General features: G+C 45.1%; 1 protein-coding gene across 1 annotated transcript; it reads left to right on the forward strand.

The window, feature by feature from the left end:
• Positions 1 to 4722: 4722 nt before the first annotated feature.
• LOC146200212 (programmed cell death protein 6-like) lies at positions 4723 to 12775 on the forward strand. The gene is made up of 2 exons (XM_084592893.1): positions 4723 to 4991; positions 12499 to 12775. The coding sequence occupies exons 1-2, from the start codon at positions 4723 to 4725 to the stop codon at positions 12773 to 12775; spliced, it is 546 nt and encodes a 181-aa protein (XP_084449019.1).
• Positions 12776 to 19197: the final 6422 nt, after the last annotated feature.

Consider the following 19197-nt stretch of genomic DNA (forward strand, 5'->3'; position numbering starts at 1 on the left):
CAACCTTCGCCCCATCTCTCTTACCTCTTGTGTGGGCAAACTTATGGAGACGATGGTGCGGGACCGGTTGTCTGAGTACCTTGAGACACATGTCTTCGCGGACACCATGTACGGATTTCACCCACACAGAACCACACAGGATGTCTTGCTTCAACTACATCGGGAAGTCCTTGACCCCCTCGAGTGCCCTCATAACGACAGGGTCGTACTCGCCCTGGACCTCGACAATGTAACGCATGATATTATTCTCACTCATTTAAGTCAAACCAACTGTGGCCACCGTGCCTTCCAATATATCCGCCAATTCTTCACAGACCGCCAATCTAACATCCGCATTCAGGATAACGAACACGGCCCCTTCCGCCTAGGTACCAGGGGAACGCCGCAAGGCGCAATGCTTTCTCCCCTGCTATTCAATTTGGCCATGATGCGCCTGCCGGCCCAGCTGGGTGCTGTCGAGGGCGTGCAGCATGCTCTGTACGCCGACGACATCACCCTATGGGCTACACAGGGCTCACTTGGAGACATTGAGGCCAGCCTGCAGCAGGCGGCGACTATAGTAGACCGCTATGCTAGCCGCTGCGGCCTTCAATGCTCCCCACAGAAATCGGAATTTGTGCACATCCGCCCCTCTCCAAAATGCACTACTAAAATTCAACTTACTCTTCAATCAGGTCCAATTCCAGAAACACAAGAAGTCCGAGTACTGGGACTCTTCATTCACCAACACCGCAAGCCAGACACCACATTGGCTAAACTCCGCAAGGTGGGGGACCAGGTGGGCCGCATGGTCCGCCGGGTTTCCAATAAACGCGGGGGGTTACGAAGCAAGGATGCCTTGCGGCTGGCAAACGCCTTCGTAATCAGTCGAATCCTTTATTTGACTCCATATCTCCACCTGCGGAAGCAAGATGAGGATGCCCTCGAGGTCATTCTCCGCAAAATCTATAAGCGGGCCCTCGATATTCCGGTGACTACCTCAAACCAGCGCCTCATGGCACTGGGAATGGTGAACACCTTCAGGGAATTGAGGGAAGCGCACCTCACAAATCAATATACGTGTTTGTCGCAGACGCAGTCGGGCCGCCGCCTTCTTGCCCGGCTCCACATCAAACATACAACACTTATGGAAGAACGGGCACGCATTCCAGCGCCGTGGAGATGCGCCTTCCGCTTACGCCCTCTTCCCGCCAAAATGGCACGCGAAGACCATGATGGCAGATGCCTGGCGCGGGCGGAAGCCCTGGCACGCCATTATGGTTCTAAACCCGGCGTTTTTTATGTGGACGCCTCTGGCCCGCACCATGGGGGGTGGTACACGGCCGCAGTCGTCCACGAGGCGAAAATAGTCAACGGTCTTAGCTTCAGGGCCCGCAACATAACTCATGCGGAGGAGGTCGCCATAGCATTGGCTGCTTCCCACTCTGACTCGAAATATATAATTTCCGACTCGCGAGGGGCCTGTCGGAATGTCGAACAGGGCTGGACCCCTTATCTAGCCTACCGAATACTTCAAAATAGCTCCTACATTGGGGACCCCGCTACCCGATAGATTATTTGGGCTCCTGCTCATCAGGGGCTGGCTGGAAACGAGGCTGCCGACGCCGCCGCCCGCGCGCTCTCTCTCCGGGAAGTTTCCTCCTCCTCCCCCTCCGACCAGGACGCTGATCCTAATCCGGCTTATACATTCAAAGATATCGTAAATTACTACCAATCTAGCCACAGCCTTTACCCCCGCCAATGTAAAGGCCTTTCGAAGGCGGATGAGCGGCTCTTACTCCGCCTCTATACAAACACACTGCTGTGCCCGGCAGCTCTAAAACACTTCGACCCTGCTTTCTCTGGCAGCTGCCCGCACTGTGGGGTGGTGTCTTCGGACATCTACCACATGGTGTGGGCCTGCCCCTCAAATCCGGCTATCCCCCCCTCACCCCAACCCAACCCGGGAGGACTGGAAGGCGACCCTGCTCGGCTGCTCCGACCTGAAGGCCCAACGGGCCTTAGTCGGGCGAGCCCGAGCGGCGGCAGACGCCACTGGGGTCCCGAACTAGGGACCTCCACCTAGTGTTTGTGAGGGTTGGCCCCTTCACGCATAACCTCCTGTATTTGTCCTATATAAATGTTTTCTACCACCACCACCGGCTGGGCTGCTCGGTTATTTTGGCAAAGACATACATACATACATACATACATACATACATACATACATACATACATACATACATACATACATACATACATACATACATACATACATACATACATACATACATACATACATACATACATACATACATACATACATACATACATACATACATACATACATACATACATACATCATATTGAATGGCATCATACCTGCCTTCTGGACATAGCTCCCCTCTGGCAATGATTTTTCCCTAAAACATTAGATGCTAGTTATCAATTTATGCACAAAATGTCAATACGATAGCGTTAACACCTTGCATTGCAGAAAATTAGACGCCGGTGCTTTATTGCCGCTGTGACGAAAACATCACGAGCAAGGCTCTGGCAGACAGGTGGCATTAAGGGGTGACATAATCAATGAGGTTACATAAAACTCTATATATGAGGTTCTTGGAGATAACCGAGGTTGTGTTACCTAAAGATGTCACGTTAGGCAGCAGCTTAGGAATTACCTCTTGCAGGTGGTAGTGAAAGAAATATACAACGGGCAGGTTAGGCTGAAATGAAACATACACCATATATATCCAGTCTAATGTCACCTCCTGCCCCTTTATGGTCGCCTCAGCGTCAGGTCATCTTGTTACTGTCATCTTCGTTGTCATCATCGTTATGCTGTCTAATACCAAAATCGTGTATTTTTTGCATCGTTGGAGATGTGTACAATATGATATAAGGGCTTCATTTACCTAATGATATATAAAACAAATTTATTTTACGTGAGCTTCAAATAAATGCGTTGAAAGTCATATTTCGAGTCAACTATTTTGTAGCTTTTAACTGAAATGGAAGAGGAAGAAAAGGATGAACCCGCCAAAGAGTGCAGCCTGCTGCCGGAAGGCCAACGGAGGCATGGACATCTGGAAAACCTGAACCTGTGAGCACTTAGGACACTGTAATTCCAGTATGGTAGGCCGCGGTCACTTCTATGGGTTCGGTATGAGGAAATGCGGTGTACCTGAAGGACATCGGTGATATAGGGGCTGCATTCTTTGAAACGATGTGATCGGTACCCGACTTTTTTGTTTTGTTTTAAGGGTGGTGCAAAAACAATTTATAAGGGGGGCGGGGGATATTGTTGCGATATGGTAAGCGGATGTTGTGAGTTTGTTGCTCTGACACCCGTTGGGGGATGTTTGACTCAGTTGTTTCAAGAGTCTCGGTGAACGCGTGCTACTACTTCAGAAATGTGAAAAGATTTGTTGAGATTCGCCCATCGCATTTTCATAAAGTGTACATTTTGAACGACCACGTAATATTTATTAGTCGTGATGTCAAAAACTGTTCATTTTCGTGACAAGACACAGTTAGCAGATTGTTCAGAACTCATTCAAATAGAAACACATGGTCACTGGTAGTGTGTGTTGTGATTATTTTTTCGTGTGCATAATAAACTGCGTGCCCCATCCTGTTTTCAAAGTGAGTAGAAATCGAAATGCAGGCGCAATAAAAATTTCTCCTTCCATGTTCTAGTGCTCAGTTCGTACCTGAAAACTTCGGTAGTCGAAATGACAAATATGATAAAATCGATGGAGGCTGCCTATATAATCGAAGAAATGCGAGAAAGGTAAAAGAAAAGCTCGGACATTTTATTGCTGCGAACCTATAGCCGTAATTAGGAAAGAAAACAGCATGTCGGAATTTTTTCTCCGGGTGTTGTTAGCAAGATATTTTCTTTTGCCACCAAACTACGTTGACAAGCTTCCTCCGGCGCTGTTGCTTGTATCAAAACCTGAAGCTCTGAAATATGTTAAAGTCGCAACCTCGCAGTTTCAGCACTTTATTGTAAAATAACACAAAAAATAGCGTGCGCGTAACATTGCCAGTCGTTTTTTACGTTTATAAACAGGCAGAATTAATCCCAACACGCTCTTTACAGTGTAGAAATGTATGTTCAGCAGCAAGGGCGTAAAATCAAGAATTGTGCCATTGCTGTGAGACGTTGACATCATTAGAAATCTGCTGAAAGTGAAAGGGACGCTCCCCGCATTTCTTTATTAATGCAGGAATTTCACAGGCGCAATAAGAACGTGCACCGCATGCCATAGAAGGAAACAACTTTGCCTCTAACCTTTGACAAAGCTGCCGTAGTGAGACGAAGCCAATGAACGAACTTTTGCGGCTGCAGCTCATGGAATCGCACCTCGTACTTATTCGGTGCCACCGTCACACCATGATCGTGGTCAGCATACAGGGAGATAACGCTTCTAGCCACTTTGAGGCGCTATAGCAAAGCGTCCAGATTTCCGAAAACAAGTCGGGACAGACACTGTGCCTGCCTGCTAATAAGGCAAACGATAATGAAGAGTGCAAACATTATAACTTCACGACTGCTAATCGCTGCTGTCGTTTATCGTATTACTATAACTGTAGGTAATTGTTCTGTGATTAATTTCGTTTATGTGAAGCACCTAAACGAGGCTACATTATTTGCATTAATGTGAAAACGGATATTCACTTCCCCTTGTAACTTTCAGCGCCGCAGGGCCAGGAGCCCGTGGTGACGGCCTGGCCATGGCGGGCAAGGCCAGCGGCGTGGCGCCCATCCGGGATAAGGCCTTCCTGACCTCGGTGTTCGAGTCAATGGACCGTGACCGCACAGGAGAGATCAACGCGTCCGAGCTGCAGCGCGCACTTTCCAACGGCACATGGAAGCCCTTTGGTGAAGACCTCGTCCAGCTCATGGTCAAGATTTTTGATCACGAATTCAGCGGCAAAATCAACTTCGATCAATTCTGCACGCTCTGGGCATACATCACCGACTGGGTGAACAGCTTCAAGAAGTGAGCTACCGCAGTGTTCAGTTGTTTGCTTATACATGTGGCCTTAAGCGAGGTTTTGCCTGTACATTCTCCCCTGATGTCTGAACACCTAGCTCAACTAGAAGTAATAAATGAGGTGAAAAAATTGTAAAATACAAATACTAATTTTCCGGGTACTGACTCATCTACCTGCGTTGAAATACTTCCTTAACATTTTGCTAGAAACGACGCCGTTTTCCTACAGTGGAGCATGGACTGAACAGTTAATTTAACCTTTACTTTATTTGCGTTTTTTAGAGACGTTGTGATCCTTAAATAAATAAAGAAACATTCGGAGTTGGTCAGTTGGTTTCAAGAAATTTGACAACTTTATTTGTTTACTTGGAGTTCTTATCATAGAGCAGGCCGTTTAAGCTTCCTCGTGTAGAACTGTATTTTAAGAATAACCTATCATGTACAAAATTCTTCTAGTCCTGTATTACTCAAAGTGTTTCTTATAGCATATATAGGAGTAGCATATAAATTGCAAAGTCTCAGGAAAGTTAGTGAACAAAATTTCCCCGAACAAGAAGAGCAGGAATTTCTAAATGAATCCTTTTGACTTTGAATGATATTATATGACACCGCAGCGTGAGATAGAAACAATACAATGACGAAGATGAAACGCTTTTAAATAAAACTAAATACCCTACAAAATCTGTAGCACAGGGCCTTATTCTAGGCTGAAAACGAGAAGGAATGCAGGAGAGATCGACTGAGAAAATTACTACTGTGTCGACCATCAGTACTGGTATCAGCTTAAAGAGCGTGTAACACTGGTCTCACTCACGCGCTTAAATATAGCAGCTTGTCGTTATTATTTTTTGAACATAGTGATTACTCGTAATTCTAACAAGGGATAGCCGTTCCCAGCGAGAAGTTAAAAAAAAAAAGAAAACTGAGTTCTGCATCTATAACGTGCAGATGAATGGACTTAAGACAGCGTCCTTAGAGCGGAAAGAGATATTATTAAGCCCGGTAGGGCACCCAAAAACGATAATTTGACAGCCATCATGTAATCCTTGGCTATCCGCAATAGGGACCGCCATAGAAAATATTGATTCTAGAAAGCGAGCGAATAATTGCACAAGAGAGAGAGAGAAACAACATTTATTGCACCCGTCAAAAGGTTGGTGAGGATCCGAGGCGAAGCTCTGTCCCAACCATGTCCTCTCCCTCAGCCGTCGACCTGGATCCCTTGGATCTTAGCAGCGGCCAGGGCAAGATGGATGACTTCTCGTTGCACTTTTTCGTCCTGCTTGAGAAGTAGTGCCTCCCAGGACTCATCTGTTCGGTCAGGTTCTAAAAATCTAGGACACGTCCATATCATATGGATCATGTCAGCTATGCCATTGCAACGTTTGCACCTGGGGCTAAAAATTTCAGGGTGCCACTTGCTGTAAAGCTGGGGGTTCGGGAATACTCCAGTCTGTAGCTTACGCCACATAACCTCCTCGCTTTTGGTGAGTTGCTTACACGCTTTTCGTAGTACTGATCTGCCTAATTTGTAATGATTTAGGATATCTTGGTAGGTGTTAAGGTCATCTTCGAACTGCAGGGGCTCCTCATCGCGCAAGGGGTACGGGGTTGCGCATAAGTCGTCACTGGGATCCCGGAATGTAGCTAATCCTCGGGCCAGTACGTGCGCTTTCTCGCTCCCCCTCAACCCCCGGTGCGCCGGTGTCCAAATGAGCGCGACCTGCTCTGCCGGTGGTGAACCACTGGCCAACACTCTTGCTGCTATGGCCGAAATGCGGCCCGCGTCAAAGTTTCTAATCGCTGATTTCGAGTCTGTAACTATAATTTTGACAGCACAGATCCCTAAAATTAGGGCGAAGCCCCGGTGTCCTTGCTTTTTGTTAGCCCGTTTTTAAGGCGAAAGCCTTTAATGGTTAATGCTGTCATGGAGAAAATGTGTCCCGCTTTTGCGGCAGCTCTGATTGGCCGAGGCGGGATGACGTCAAAGAAGTCTACACCAATTACTGATCACCACCACAGTATGCGCGAATGCGTGCCTTATATGGCCGTATGTCAATCAATGACTAAATACTAATTAACAAATAAATTATTTTTTAGTAAATATGAATTGGTGAATAATTGCCTAATGCGTAATTCTTTAATTAGTAGTCAAGTAAATATTTGCCTACCTACTTCATGCCTACTAATTTAATGACTAATTAATTATTAATTACTAATCAATGAAAGGCGTAGCAGAATGCGGCACTCAGGCTTTCACCTTTCCCCACTTTAGTCGCTAAAGACCCTCGCATTTTTTTTATCAAGGATCTACAAGGCCGCGTCACGAAGATTCTATAAACAGTGCTTTAGGCAATTGTTCCCCTTGTGTTTAAAAATTTTCAACTATCATTATTGAGGACTACTTAAACGTGCCTAAATGGGGAAACTGAAATGACAAATGTGATACGAAGCAGGCACGTGGCCACAAAAAAGAAATACTTGTTTAAAGTTCCTTCCAAATTTTTGTCATAAACTGCTGGAGTTTCAATACGAAGCAACTTATATCTTGTTTACAAGTGCAAGCGGCCAGCCTATTTCTAGAGTTGTATGCGGAAAAATAGCACCATTGCTGTATAGTCACTGTTTGCATAGGAGCTTCGTCTTCTATCTCGAGCGCCGTTCCCAATCGTTCTAACAGCATGGATCCGTACTCACATTTCTTCAGAAAGTTAACAGCACCAAGACAAGGACAAGCTTTTGTGTTCATTATAAAAAAAAATAAGGATAGTGGTCTCACTCTGATTAAGCCTAGTACCGAGCGGTAGCTGAACCATGAGATATATTTTCAATATATCACCTCACATTGCCGTACAAAGTTAAATTTGTGATCAGTGTGTACTGATGGTTGGTATTTATTTATGAATTGAAATTATTGCAGCGCAGTCGTACCCAATATAAGCTTTTCGTCGATATGCGGCTTTGATGAAGCATAAAGCTAAAAGTTTATTCAGAGTTTTTTTTTTTTTTTTAGTGGTAAATAATGACAACCTGAAATTATGGCAGTGAAACTGCACACGGAATAAGGTATCCGCAAATGTATCACTTATGCAATAGAATAAAGTTGTTTGTTTCCAAATAAAAATTACAAATGGCCTAGAGCAAAAATACTCAACATATACTATCCAAAGACATTTGACTTTGTTCTCTCTCTTAGTTATATTTCAGTTATAATGAACTGAAAAAATAAGTTAAAATTAGTCCATCACAAGAATTACCGACATACACTGTGAAACGATATGAGTTGATTCACCATGAATTTCCATTTTAATCGCAATTAACTAATTATTAGTAAGTAAATAGGAAACGTATTTGGTAAAATAGTCAGTCATGTGGTCATGCGCCTGTTCATCAAAGCATACCATGCTAAGCGTGACTTGTTGATCAGGCTTTTCCAGTCTTACCTTGGAAACTTGCGCTTGAAGGTCATACAGCCATTTCCAAGACTTATCCGCAGCTCTATACTGAGCAGTATGGCTTCCACTATAACATCTAAAACGCAGTGGCAACGAGTTTGGGTGGACTCCTAAGAGAAAAATTATATCGTGCTTAGGGTTCTACGCTTATCCCAGCATCCTCACTTCGATGAACACCCTGTATTAGTGCAATCGGAGTGATTGATAATAATGAGGGCCATGCTTTATAAATCCTCCATTTTACCTAGCACTCTGTGCCCAAATTCACGTGTGTAAAATAAAGAATTTACCGTGTCACAGGAGCATGCTCCATAAAGCATTTGTACACGATAAACAGCTCGTCCTCTTGGAAAGAGAGTCTCGGCAGCGGCTTAGGTTGTGGAGAGAAAATACGCCCTTTATGTCCTAATCAAACAGTTAGGCAACAATTCTTTGCCCACTGTTGAGTTTGATGTCATACCGTTTCTCTGCCCATATTGCATCCATCAATCAATTTGGACGCATGTTTGCGATAGGAGTTGGAAACAATGACATAATTACCTGCAATTTATTCCATTAATTTAAACGTAGGTGTCAATCAAAAAGTGAAAAAGATACTGCGTCTTCTTTTCCACAAAGAAATACACTAACATGAAGGAAATTGACCAATGAAACAGCAGTGTTAAATATACTATCGCGCATAATCTTATGCATGGTTTGTGAACAATTTGAATTATTGATTGCATCAGACTCCTCTGTGTTTATTGCCTGCGAAAAAGACAGTCAGTCTTCAAAAGCTCATTTATTCATTCTTTTTTAAAAGGTTTCATGGCCAGAAACAGCGTTCCGCTTGACGAATCGATGACGTCATATATAATGTTGCAAGAATACTCGTTAGCAAGTCTTAATTAAGGAACACCGACTGGTTTATCAAGACGTATTTTATTATATGCCTAAGAAGGCCTAATACCGGCATTTTTGTAGTTTTTTCTTTGTTATTTACGTGGGGAGCGGGTTGTAAAAGAAGTACAATTTTTGTGACATAGCACATGCAGTATCGTCGACAGAAATGAAACCAATGATGCCATGAATGAGTAATAAATTCGTTTACAGGAAAAAAAAGGAAGGGTTCTGTATCTGTCATATGTTTTGTGAACAACTGAACTGCACCATAAGGAAAGAGATAAAGGTCGCAGAGAAAGTGGAAGGAAATAGGAGCCGCAAATGAGGAGTAAAGAGTAATTTCGAGCACCTTGGTATCTTTAACGTGCACTGATGTCGCACAGACTGCGGAAGCCTCTCCATTCCGCCTCCATCGAAACACCAGCCGCCAGCGGTCGGGTCCGAACTCGTCCACTTAGGCACAGCATAGCCGGGAGTCTTAACCACCGCGCCCCCGTGACGCGCTGATGCTAAGATTACGGAATGTGAGTTAATGTCGCCAACGTGTTTATTATTGCAAGTCTGTCATATTTGGTAGAACGCATCAAGACAGAGAACAAAGCCAACAGTAAACGTTTTGCCACATGATTAGAATGTGGAAAACCTACCACAGTTGCCTTTAATGCCAGCCTAAGCGTCCGCCAAATTTTTTGGTGGTCGTCACGGGCACCGAAAATATATCAATCAACCATTTCTTGTTTTCTAGTAATGTGAGCTTGCAGAATACTTATCAGTTATCTGAAATGCAATATATGTATGCTGCGTTTAATACATTCAATGTGCGATATTCGGTCAATGAGCACAGCCAACATTGGGATACCGAACATAGCAAAATAAATGTATCAACGATGTACTGATAAGACTAAGTTTTATGCCTGTGCTGCGCCGTAGCTGGTGAGGTGACTCAGGCAGCGTAAGTGTTTGCGAGAGAAGAATATGTAGAAGCAAAACAATATAATTTGTAACAATCAAATCTGAAGCTAGTTGCCTAAGCTTGTATGGATGCATCTTTGTGCACTGGCCTTGATTATTATATACTTAGTACGTACATTGAAGTTTGTAAGTAGAAAATACGTTTGGTAAACTAAACTACACAACTGTTTGTGCCTTTGTTTATAAATAATTTTTTTTTCGTAAAGTAAAACATCTACTGTCAATAATAGGGGGCAGTACGAGTGATGAAGCAAAGCAACACTGACGCATTGTCCTAATTTAATTTAAATTGTTTTAGAAGAGAAAAATGTTCTTGTATATTTCAGAAATTTTCTTTGACATCTGCACTGCGCAGTAAAAAAAGAACTGATTGATTGATTTATAGGAAGGGAAAGGTGCGGTAACTGTCTCACTTGTTTTCTTTGGACACCTCAACCGCGCCGTAATGGAAGGGAGGAAGGTGGGAGTGAAAGTAGAAAGAGAGAAAGGAGCCGTAGTGGAGGGCTACGGAGTAATTTCGACCACTTTGGGATCTTTACCGTGTGCGCTGACATCGCAGAGCACACGGACACCTCTTCGTTTCGCCTCCATCGAAACGCAGCCGCCGAGGTCGGGTTCGAACCTGGGAACAGTAGTCAGGCGTCTTACCACTGCACCACCCGGCGAAAGCGGGAGTAAGAGCACAAGGAGAAAGGTGCTGCATTGGAGGGCTCTGGAATAATTTGGAAAACCTGGGGATCATTTATGTACACTTCACACAACACACGGATGCTGCTCTATTTGACCCCTATCAAAATGCAGCCGCAGGCACTGCCGTTCTGAATATGTGTTTTCTAAGAAAATTAAAAAAAAACTTATGTGAAGGAAAGAATAGTATACATGACTGATAGTAAGGCCCTATACATGTATTATTGACGTTCATCAAAAATATCTACGTATGAACTCACATGCTTCCATTCTACGTTACTAACTTGTCCCAGGGTATATTACTTCACGGGCTGAATTTGCTCTAAACTTGTTTTAGAGGTTTAAGCTAATTTTCTCAGAATGGAACTCTGGTGGGGCTATTAGTTGAAAACGTAGTGGTGCAGCTGACGCTGGCATAAAAGGATTTGGAAAACCAATGCAAATTGGCATTGAAAAGCGTAGTTAATTTGAGGGAAGGTACTCTGAATAGCGATTTCGCTCACTCTTACACGATTCTCGTGTGTGCTTCAACCTGTAAGTTGTAGGTCCCGCGTACCTGTTGTTTCTGTTGAAATCTAAATTTTGTTTCACGATAGCACCAAAGGTTTAACACCATATTACTGCAATTTGTTTGGACAGTAACTAACCACAGCAATCATCTCTTAACTGAGTCGGTTAAGTAGTCACTTGAGAGCTAAAACGTCTGTCCTTCTGCACATGAAATTTAATTTTCTGTTTACTTTCTGTTAGTACAAATAACGGCATTCTTGTAAGGCTATTGCAAGATTTCCGAAGAATCTTTCAATCTTCGAAGTCACAAGAAGCTTGTGCGCTTTTAATAGCTCTACATACAAAACGATTGTAGCTTCTCCGTTTTCCCCATTAAATGTCTCCAAGTCGTAGCCCAATCTTTGGAAAAAAAAACATAAGTGCTTCAAACCTTTAAGTGAGGGCAAGAATACTGAAATAAAACAGATAGGGGAAGTAGTAAGATGATCGAAGTGCTTCATGGGTAAATACTAATCAGAAGTAATTTATGCATTTATTCTCATTGAAAGAGCTGCTAAATGTTTTACATATGTCCTCTGTGTACTTCAAAAGATACTTGTTGGCTTATTCAGTGTCCATGCATAACATAAATCGTATTCAGCGCAGAATGCCGGACTGCTGGCAATGCTACAGACAGGACAACGCTCGTTTACGTTCCTTAAGCCGAGTGTGCCCTCTGGAGAAGTTATGTGGTGTGACATGTGCTTATTATTTATTTCAGCCGTATTCTCTCTCTCAGATGGGGTACAAAAAGACTTGGGCGTTTCTTCACAGATGAAAACGGAGCGTTAAGCCTACGTTGCCGTAAAGGAGAAACTAGAAACAACGCTTCATGTTTCAAATCACTAGTTTCATTGAGTATTCCTATTCCCACTATGCCGGGAAGTTGCAGGATTTGCCGTTGCTGCCGCACAGCTCCAATCTAGAGGCTGCGGGTGGATCAGTTGGAGTTTTGTGAAACGCCGCAGGGTGGATCGCGAAAACTGTGGTCGGCTGGACAAGACGGATCTGCAGACGGTCTTCGCCAACATGGGCCACCAGCTCACGTTGGGCGTATGCCACATGATGATCCGCCGCTTCGACCAGCACGGCGACAACAAGATTATGCTCGAGGACTTTGTGCGCATGTGCGTCATCTTGCAAATTGCCAACGAAGAGTACAACAAGATTGATCCCGAGAAAACCGGATGTGTCAAGGTCACCTACGAGGATTTTATGTGCACCACCTTTGTCTTGTGGAGGTGACCGTACCGATGACACTCATGTGGACGGGTGAATTAAAATTTTTCCACATGGGGCGCCTTGCCGCGGCAAAGATGGCAGAAAGGCAGAAAATCGCGCTAGTTCTGTTCAATCACTTGTAAATATTTCAACATCGTGCTTGTACCTCGCTGGCCCGGGCCTGTTTTCACTGTGCTATAACGATATGTAGTTTCGATGAAAGCTAATACGGGGAAGCTTTCCGGAAAAAAGACGCCGTACGAGAAACTATTTTTTTAGTTCTATAGACCCGCTAGGCAATGATGCTATAATAGGCGTATCTATGAATTTGTGAAATATAATTATGTATTTGAGGTCAATAGGTGCTATCTCGCTTGCGCCGGTACCTCCACGCGGGCTCTTGTTTAATGACTTCAATGGTAAAATTCAGGAAAGAAGGAATTTTACGACTGGCAATTTGAAATAACAAGCGAGTCTAATTTGTCGGTCAAAAAACCTTCGATAATATCACTTAGGTGGATGTTAGATTTTGTTACGCCTAGTTAGGAAGAAACACGTTATTTTAGTAATATGACCACGTATACATATATTGCCGTTACAGACCCTTTGGATTCTAACAGCGAGAGTAACTACGGCACACTCTAGGAACAGAGCTACTTTTATTGGCATACTGTTTATAAACAACCGCTTTCCGTGCCCTCTGCTCTTTTTCTTAGCTCTTCACGGTAGCAGAACTCAGCTCATGTGTCCAGCTGTGAACGCCCGTGTCGCAAACACTAAAATTAATTTACAAAATGGTGCGAAGACCGGCAGAATGCTGTATCATGTGAAAAGTTTAGGCTAATAAAGGCCTCGGGTGCCTTCATTCTTATATCTGAGCACAGTGGGTTCGCTGCGTAGATACAGATGACATGAAGTCCACAGTTATGTGTACAGGCCTGAATACTCAGTATCAACTAGTCTTATACGCACCAGATCAGGTGCCAACCTGAATGCACTTATATTCGTCCACGACAATATGCCTTCTTGCAAGAGCGTCGCTAGACGTTACACTTTCCACACGCGGTCATTATTTGACAACTACTTTTCAAAGCTTAAGCTTTACTAATGTCATAGCTGCGATGTTGTCTTGCGCCGGACATACAAACAACGCTGCCTAATGTGTCCTGGCACTGGCCTATTTTTGTGCCGAAAATGGAACTAAAGACCAATAAATGAAATACGAATGAAAAATCTGTGCAAAAGAGCTAATTGCATTTGCGAATGTCTCTGCAGTACCAATACACTGGTTGGGTTGTTTTTTAGTTTTGCTATTGGGTGGTCCGCTGTGGGTAGTCAGGTGATCGCTCGTGTGGCCACTTTAAGATTTTAATTTATGGGCATGTATAGTGTATGTACAAGATATGTTTACTCCTTCATCGCAGCAATGACCCTTGTTTCGAATAGACGTTTCCGCAGCAGAAAATGGCTATTTATAAGGGCCGCCTATTGCGAATGCAAGAACAGAATATGTTCTGGTGGAAAAGCGAACAACGGAAGGATCACAAACTCTTTTGTCGCCGTTAGCCCGTCACCCTCTGTTCAGCATGCTGTGTCGCATTGGTCAATACTGAGTGCACATTTACTGCTATAAAATGGGATGCTTCTCAATCGACGCCCGCAAGAGTTCGAAAATAATGAGAAAAAAAAACGTAAAATGAATTTACTCTCTCTATGAGCCGGCCAAAAGTTTCTTGCCAGAATACTTTGTTATCGTTGGAGAAAAAAGCAGGCTGCAATGCGGAGATATGCTCCAATCATGAACCGCGCCCGCTGGACTAGGAAATGCTATTCAAAGCTACTTGAATTAACCTTGCCCACTGAAGACCGTCGGAAGCTTATACTCGCACAATAGCTAATCTCGTACATCAAACTTTCTTTCGGCCGCCAAATGCTACTTTAGCCTGATCTTCAAAAATGTTCTTTATCCTTCATGATCATGCATCATCTTACATTCCTAATACGCGTCTTGCTCACGCCAATTTGTTATTCGCTACTCGACGAAGACGTCTTTGCTGCGGTTTGTCTCTGATCTGTTTTGTCTTGTTTCTCTCTGCTCACTTTGTATTTCCTTGCATGTCATGCTGAAATTTCCTCACTTTCAATCGAACTCTTTTCTTTAGTGCCAGGGTTGCTGCGGCATAGGTAATTGTTGATAAGATTCAACTTTCATAATATTTTCTCGTAATAGGCTCCGGTAAACTGCCGATTCTTGATCTCAACGTCATTGCAAACTGAGCTCCGAATCTCTCTTATGATCCTATAGCTATATCACACCGGAAATAAAGGCTATAATAAAAACTGCAATGTCTTTCCAAGAGTATTGAACACTGCAGTGTTTTTCTCCATATTAATTTTTAATGTCATAGTATACTTGATCATCTAGTTACTGAGCATAGATACCTATGACGTGTTTGCAATATTTCCCATTGTTATTTCGCCGGGTAATATCATCAGCTCACAATACATTATTAATTAAATATGGTTAGCACAGAGCTAACAGTGCCGCTAACAATCGTATTCATCGCTTGCTGCTGCTGGCATGCGGCCTTATCAACTTACTAGTAACACGCAAAGGATCTTGTATTCTTTGTTCATTTACGCTCCGTGTCACGAACAGCTTGCTTTCCCGCTTTCTTGGTAGCAGAAGATGCACAGTGATTTATATTGAACGAACGGCTTGAAGCGCGACCGCTCCCACATTCTTCTAGGCTGTTCCACCCGATCCACACCCGATCCACAATCAAGGAAGAAGGCTCAGCCGCGCCAAAGCCCTCACTGCGGACGCGGCACAGTTCCCCGACCAGACAGCTTTCGTGGATGCAGCGTACATACCGGGAAAGCATGCCTAGTCGGTAGCAGTAGTCGACGGACACGGGCGTACGCGCAACTCACTCACACTTTACACCAAGAAACCAGAGGTAGCTGAACAAGCAGCGATAGCACTAGCTCTAAAAGACTCGGACTTCACAACTGTATACAGCGACTCTAGAGCAGCCACTCGAGCTTTCGCCAAGGGCGGGATAGACAAGACGACGCTACGGATCTTAGGCGGAAGTAACATCACCGATCACTCCATCGTATGGTTCCCGGCACACATGGGCAGCTTAGGGGGCGGCCTGCGGAATCTCAATGAGATCGCACACGAGGCGGCGCGAGGACTCATCGACCGCGTCCCTCCGGTTTCCCATGCTACTCCACATATCGAGTACAGAGATCAATTATTCACGTACAACGAGCTCACTAAGCACTTTTATCTAGGCAGACGAGCATTTCCCCTCTCGGATAAGAAATTAACCCGCAGCCAATCAGTCACGTTACGCTTGCTCCAAACGAACTCATACCCCAACCCCTGGCGCATGAAGCACATCGACCCAGACTACGACGGACAACATGTGTGTGAACGGTGCAGTGACCGTGTAGACTTAAACCATATGCTGTGTGGTTGTGCATCGAGCGACGCCTACGCCAAGAACAAGGAACGTTGGGACAAAGTTTTAAAAAGTGCTTCACTACATGATCAGCTTCGGGCTGTCCAGGAGGCCCGCACGGCGGCGGAGAGCTTTGGGCTCTCTGTTCCGACGTGGGAGCTGCCCTCTACACCTTGTGCCTAGCCGAGTGTTCTCCAGGACCCCTACTGTGGGAAATAAAGTTTTGCCAAAGCAAAACCAGCAGGGTTAACGGCAAGATACTGATGGCTGCAATGCTGCGAAGGGTTTGCTTGAACAGACGCAAATATTGATACCTCTTCTTTTCTGCACAAAATGCTCTTGCAACCGTTTGTTTGCTGAACAGAGTCTAAAAAAACCTGCTTTGGAAGCGGGAGGCAATAAAACGGCCAGACGTTCCTCGAATAGTGCAAGGCATGTGATAATAAAAGACCCGTGGTCTGGCCAAACCCATTTGATACGACATATATTGCCAAACGTATCTGGCGCTCGATACATGTGCTACCAGGGGTATAGTAAAAAATAAAGTCGATACTCTACATAGTTAAGGATTCGACGGAAACACCCCGTTCCAGCTTCATTGTGAACAACGCACCCGTAGTGGTGCCGAAACGTCAATGTCTATGTTTAGTATGTTTTAGAGCGCAGCTCTTTGGCGCCCGTTCCTGGGTTTCGCGTCGTTGTTGGCGTCGGATTCGGCCGCGTCGGCCTCGTGCCAGCACCGTCCCCCTTTCATCCCCCCCAGTTCTAGCCGGCGCTTCGTCAACCGGAGCCTCGCAGGAAGAGGTGGAGGGGGTACACGTGACGGCGAACGAAGAGGGCTCGAGCGCGCGCAGAAATCGGAGAACACGAGGAAAGGAAGGGGGGGGGGGGGGGGGGGAGGATCGCCGGAGGCAGCGCTAGCCGCGATGCCGCTGCCGCAGCGAGCGAGTCAAGACGACGTGACTGCGTAGAACACCGTCGCCGCCTTGCAGAACGAGGAGGAGGGGGTCCCCCTCTTCCTACATGGCGGCGAGGGTGCTCTCCGGTTGCCGAAACGCCGGCTCGCTATCAGCGGATTACGGTGCGTGCATCCCGTTCTCACTCGCTTCACTCGCTAGCGGCGTCAGCGGCATCAGTCAGTCGCTGCTATCTGTCGCGCAACGTTCCTATGGTCCCACGCGCTGCTTCCCGCAACCTCCCGATAACCCAATTGCTCTCTTCATATCTCCGACCATAAAGCTTTTTTTTATGACAGCCAAGAATCGTTAACGGAGTGTTTCTTGAAAGAATACGTGTGAAAAATTAAAAAAAGTATGTAATTGTACAAACGTGTCTTGCTCGAAATCTTTGCCTCAGTCTATCGAAAAGGTGAAACAGGTGATGAGCTTCGCTCAAATTTAGCATTAGGAAGTAACGTTCTCGTGGGTAATTTTTTTCTTGCCCTCTATAATCTCGGCGAATGCTGTTTTCTGCAAGACGCTAAATGTCCCTCGCTTGGGCTACCTGCCAACGGCCCATCTGGTTCCATCTTCATTGTGAACGAGGCACCCGTAGCGGTGCCGAAACATCGGTATGTTTATGTTTGGTATGTTTTTAAGGCGAAATCCTTCGATTCCTCATACTGTCGTTAGCAGCCGTGTAGGCAAATGTGTGCGCGTTTCGAGAGCGAGAGTTAAAAACACAATAATAAACCTTATATTCCACCAGGGAATCGAACCTCCATCCTTTAGATCCCCAGCCCAGCGCTTTACCACTGCGGCACACCCCAGGTTGTTTTTTTTCTTTTTTGCGTGGCTTTGGCATACGACATAAATATTGGAAAGGGAAGACGCAAAAACTACGGAAGAAAGTGGAGAAGTGGAAAGGCGCCAACATATTCATTTTAGGCCAGAGCTACAGTATGCAATCTTTTCTTCATCAGCAAGTTATGGTACGTGTTGCTAGTGTGGCATTGTTCGTGGGTAAACTTAAAAAACGTCACAGGATTTTTGCCGTTTTCATTTGGGCGGCCGAACGAGAACACTGCAGCAGGACGAAACTTCCTGCGGGTTAAAGATGGGGGTTTGGGGCTTGGGCATCTCTTCTTACGCCAGCAAATCAATTGATTTTTAAGGCGAAAGCTTTTAATGGCTCATGTTCTCATGGACAAAGTGTGTCCCGCTTTTGTGGCGTTTTGATTGGCCGAGGCAGGATGCGGCCCTGCCATCTGCAATGGAACACATTAACGTGCGCCAAGGAACGCCACCTGACAGGAGTAATGGTGTACTGTCCAAACTCTCACTTTCCGGAGAAAATGTGAAAATTTACTGTAAACCAATTATAAATATATGTAGCTCTACAACTAATGCCGACAAGAGGCTAACGATGGGAAGCAAATTATCGGATAGGAAGCGCACGCTTTCAAATAACTTCTAATTTTAGGGCGAAAGCCGTTAATGGCTCATACTGTCGTAGAAAAAGTGTACCCCGCTTTCGCGGCGGCTGTCACCGTGGCGTTCCTTGGTTCGGGTTCAAGCGTGGGATTGCAGATGGCAGGAACGCTGGCAGGCCTTTGCCTTTCAATACTTTAGTCGCTAAAGCCTCTGGTAATGTTTTTATTTTTCGCGACGTTTCCGACCCATTCTTGCGCACCATCTGCCAAGTTAAGCCGCGGCGCCTGTTGCCGGAGTTTGCTGTCTCCACCAAAGAAGTAGGCTTGTGGGATTTATGGATATTACAGGGAGGTCATCGGGAGTGTTACATTTCTTTCAACTTGTTTCGCACTGGAATATTTGTTTGGCGTAAAGAGGTAACAAGGGGATCCTGGCCCTGATGGGAATGGAACAGGTAGGTGGGAGAAAGTTGCATATATGAAGCTGACCTCCCCGGGCGTTCGATCCAGGCGTCCGTGCTGCGTCTTTCATTTGGTGCTTCCTTGAACGCCGCACCGCAGAGAATATAGTAATAGACGCAGTACAGCACGCATCAGCGGCCGCT

Source organism: Amblyomma maculatum, chromosome 2 (assembly GCF_055883805.1).
Source record: "Amblyomma maculatum isolate TAMU_Amacu chromosome 2, ASM5588380v1, whole genome shotgun sequence".
In the NCBI taxonomy this organism is placed as follows: Eukaryota; Metazoa; Arthropoda; class Arachnida; order Ixodida; family Ixodidae; genus Amblyomma; species Amblyomma maculatum.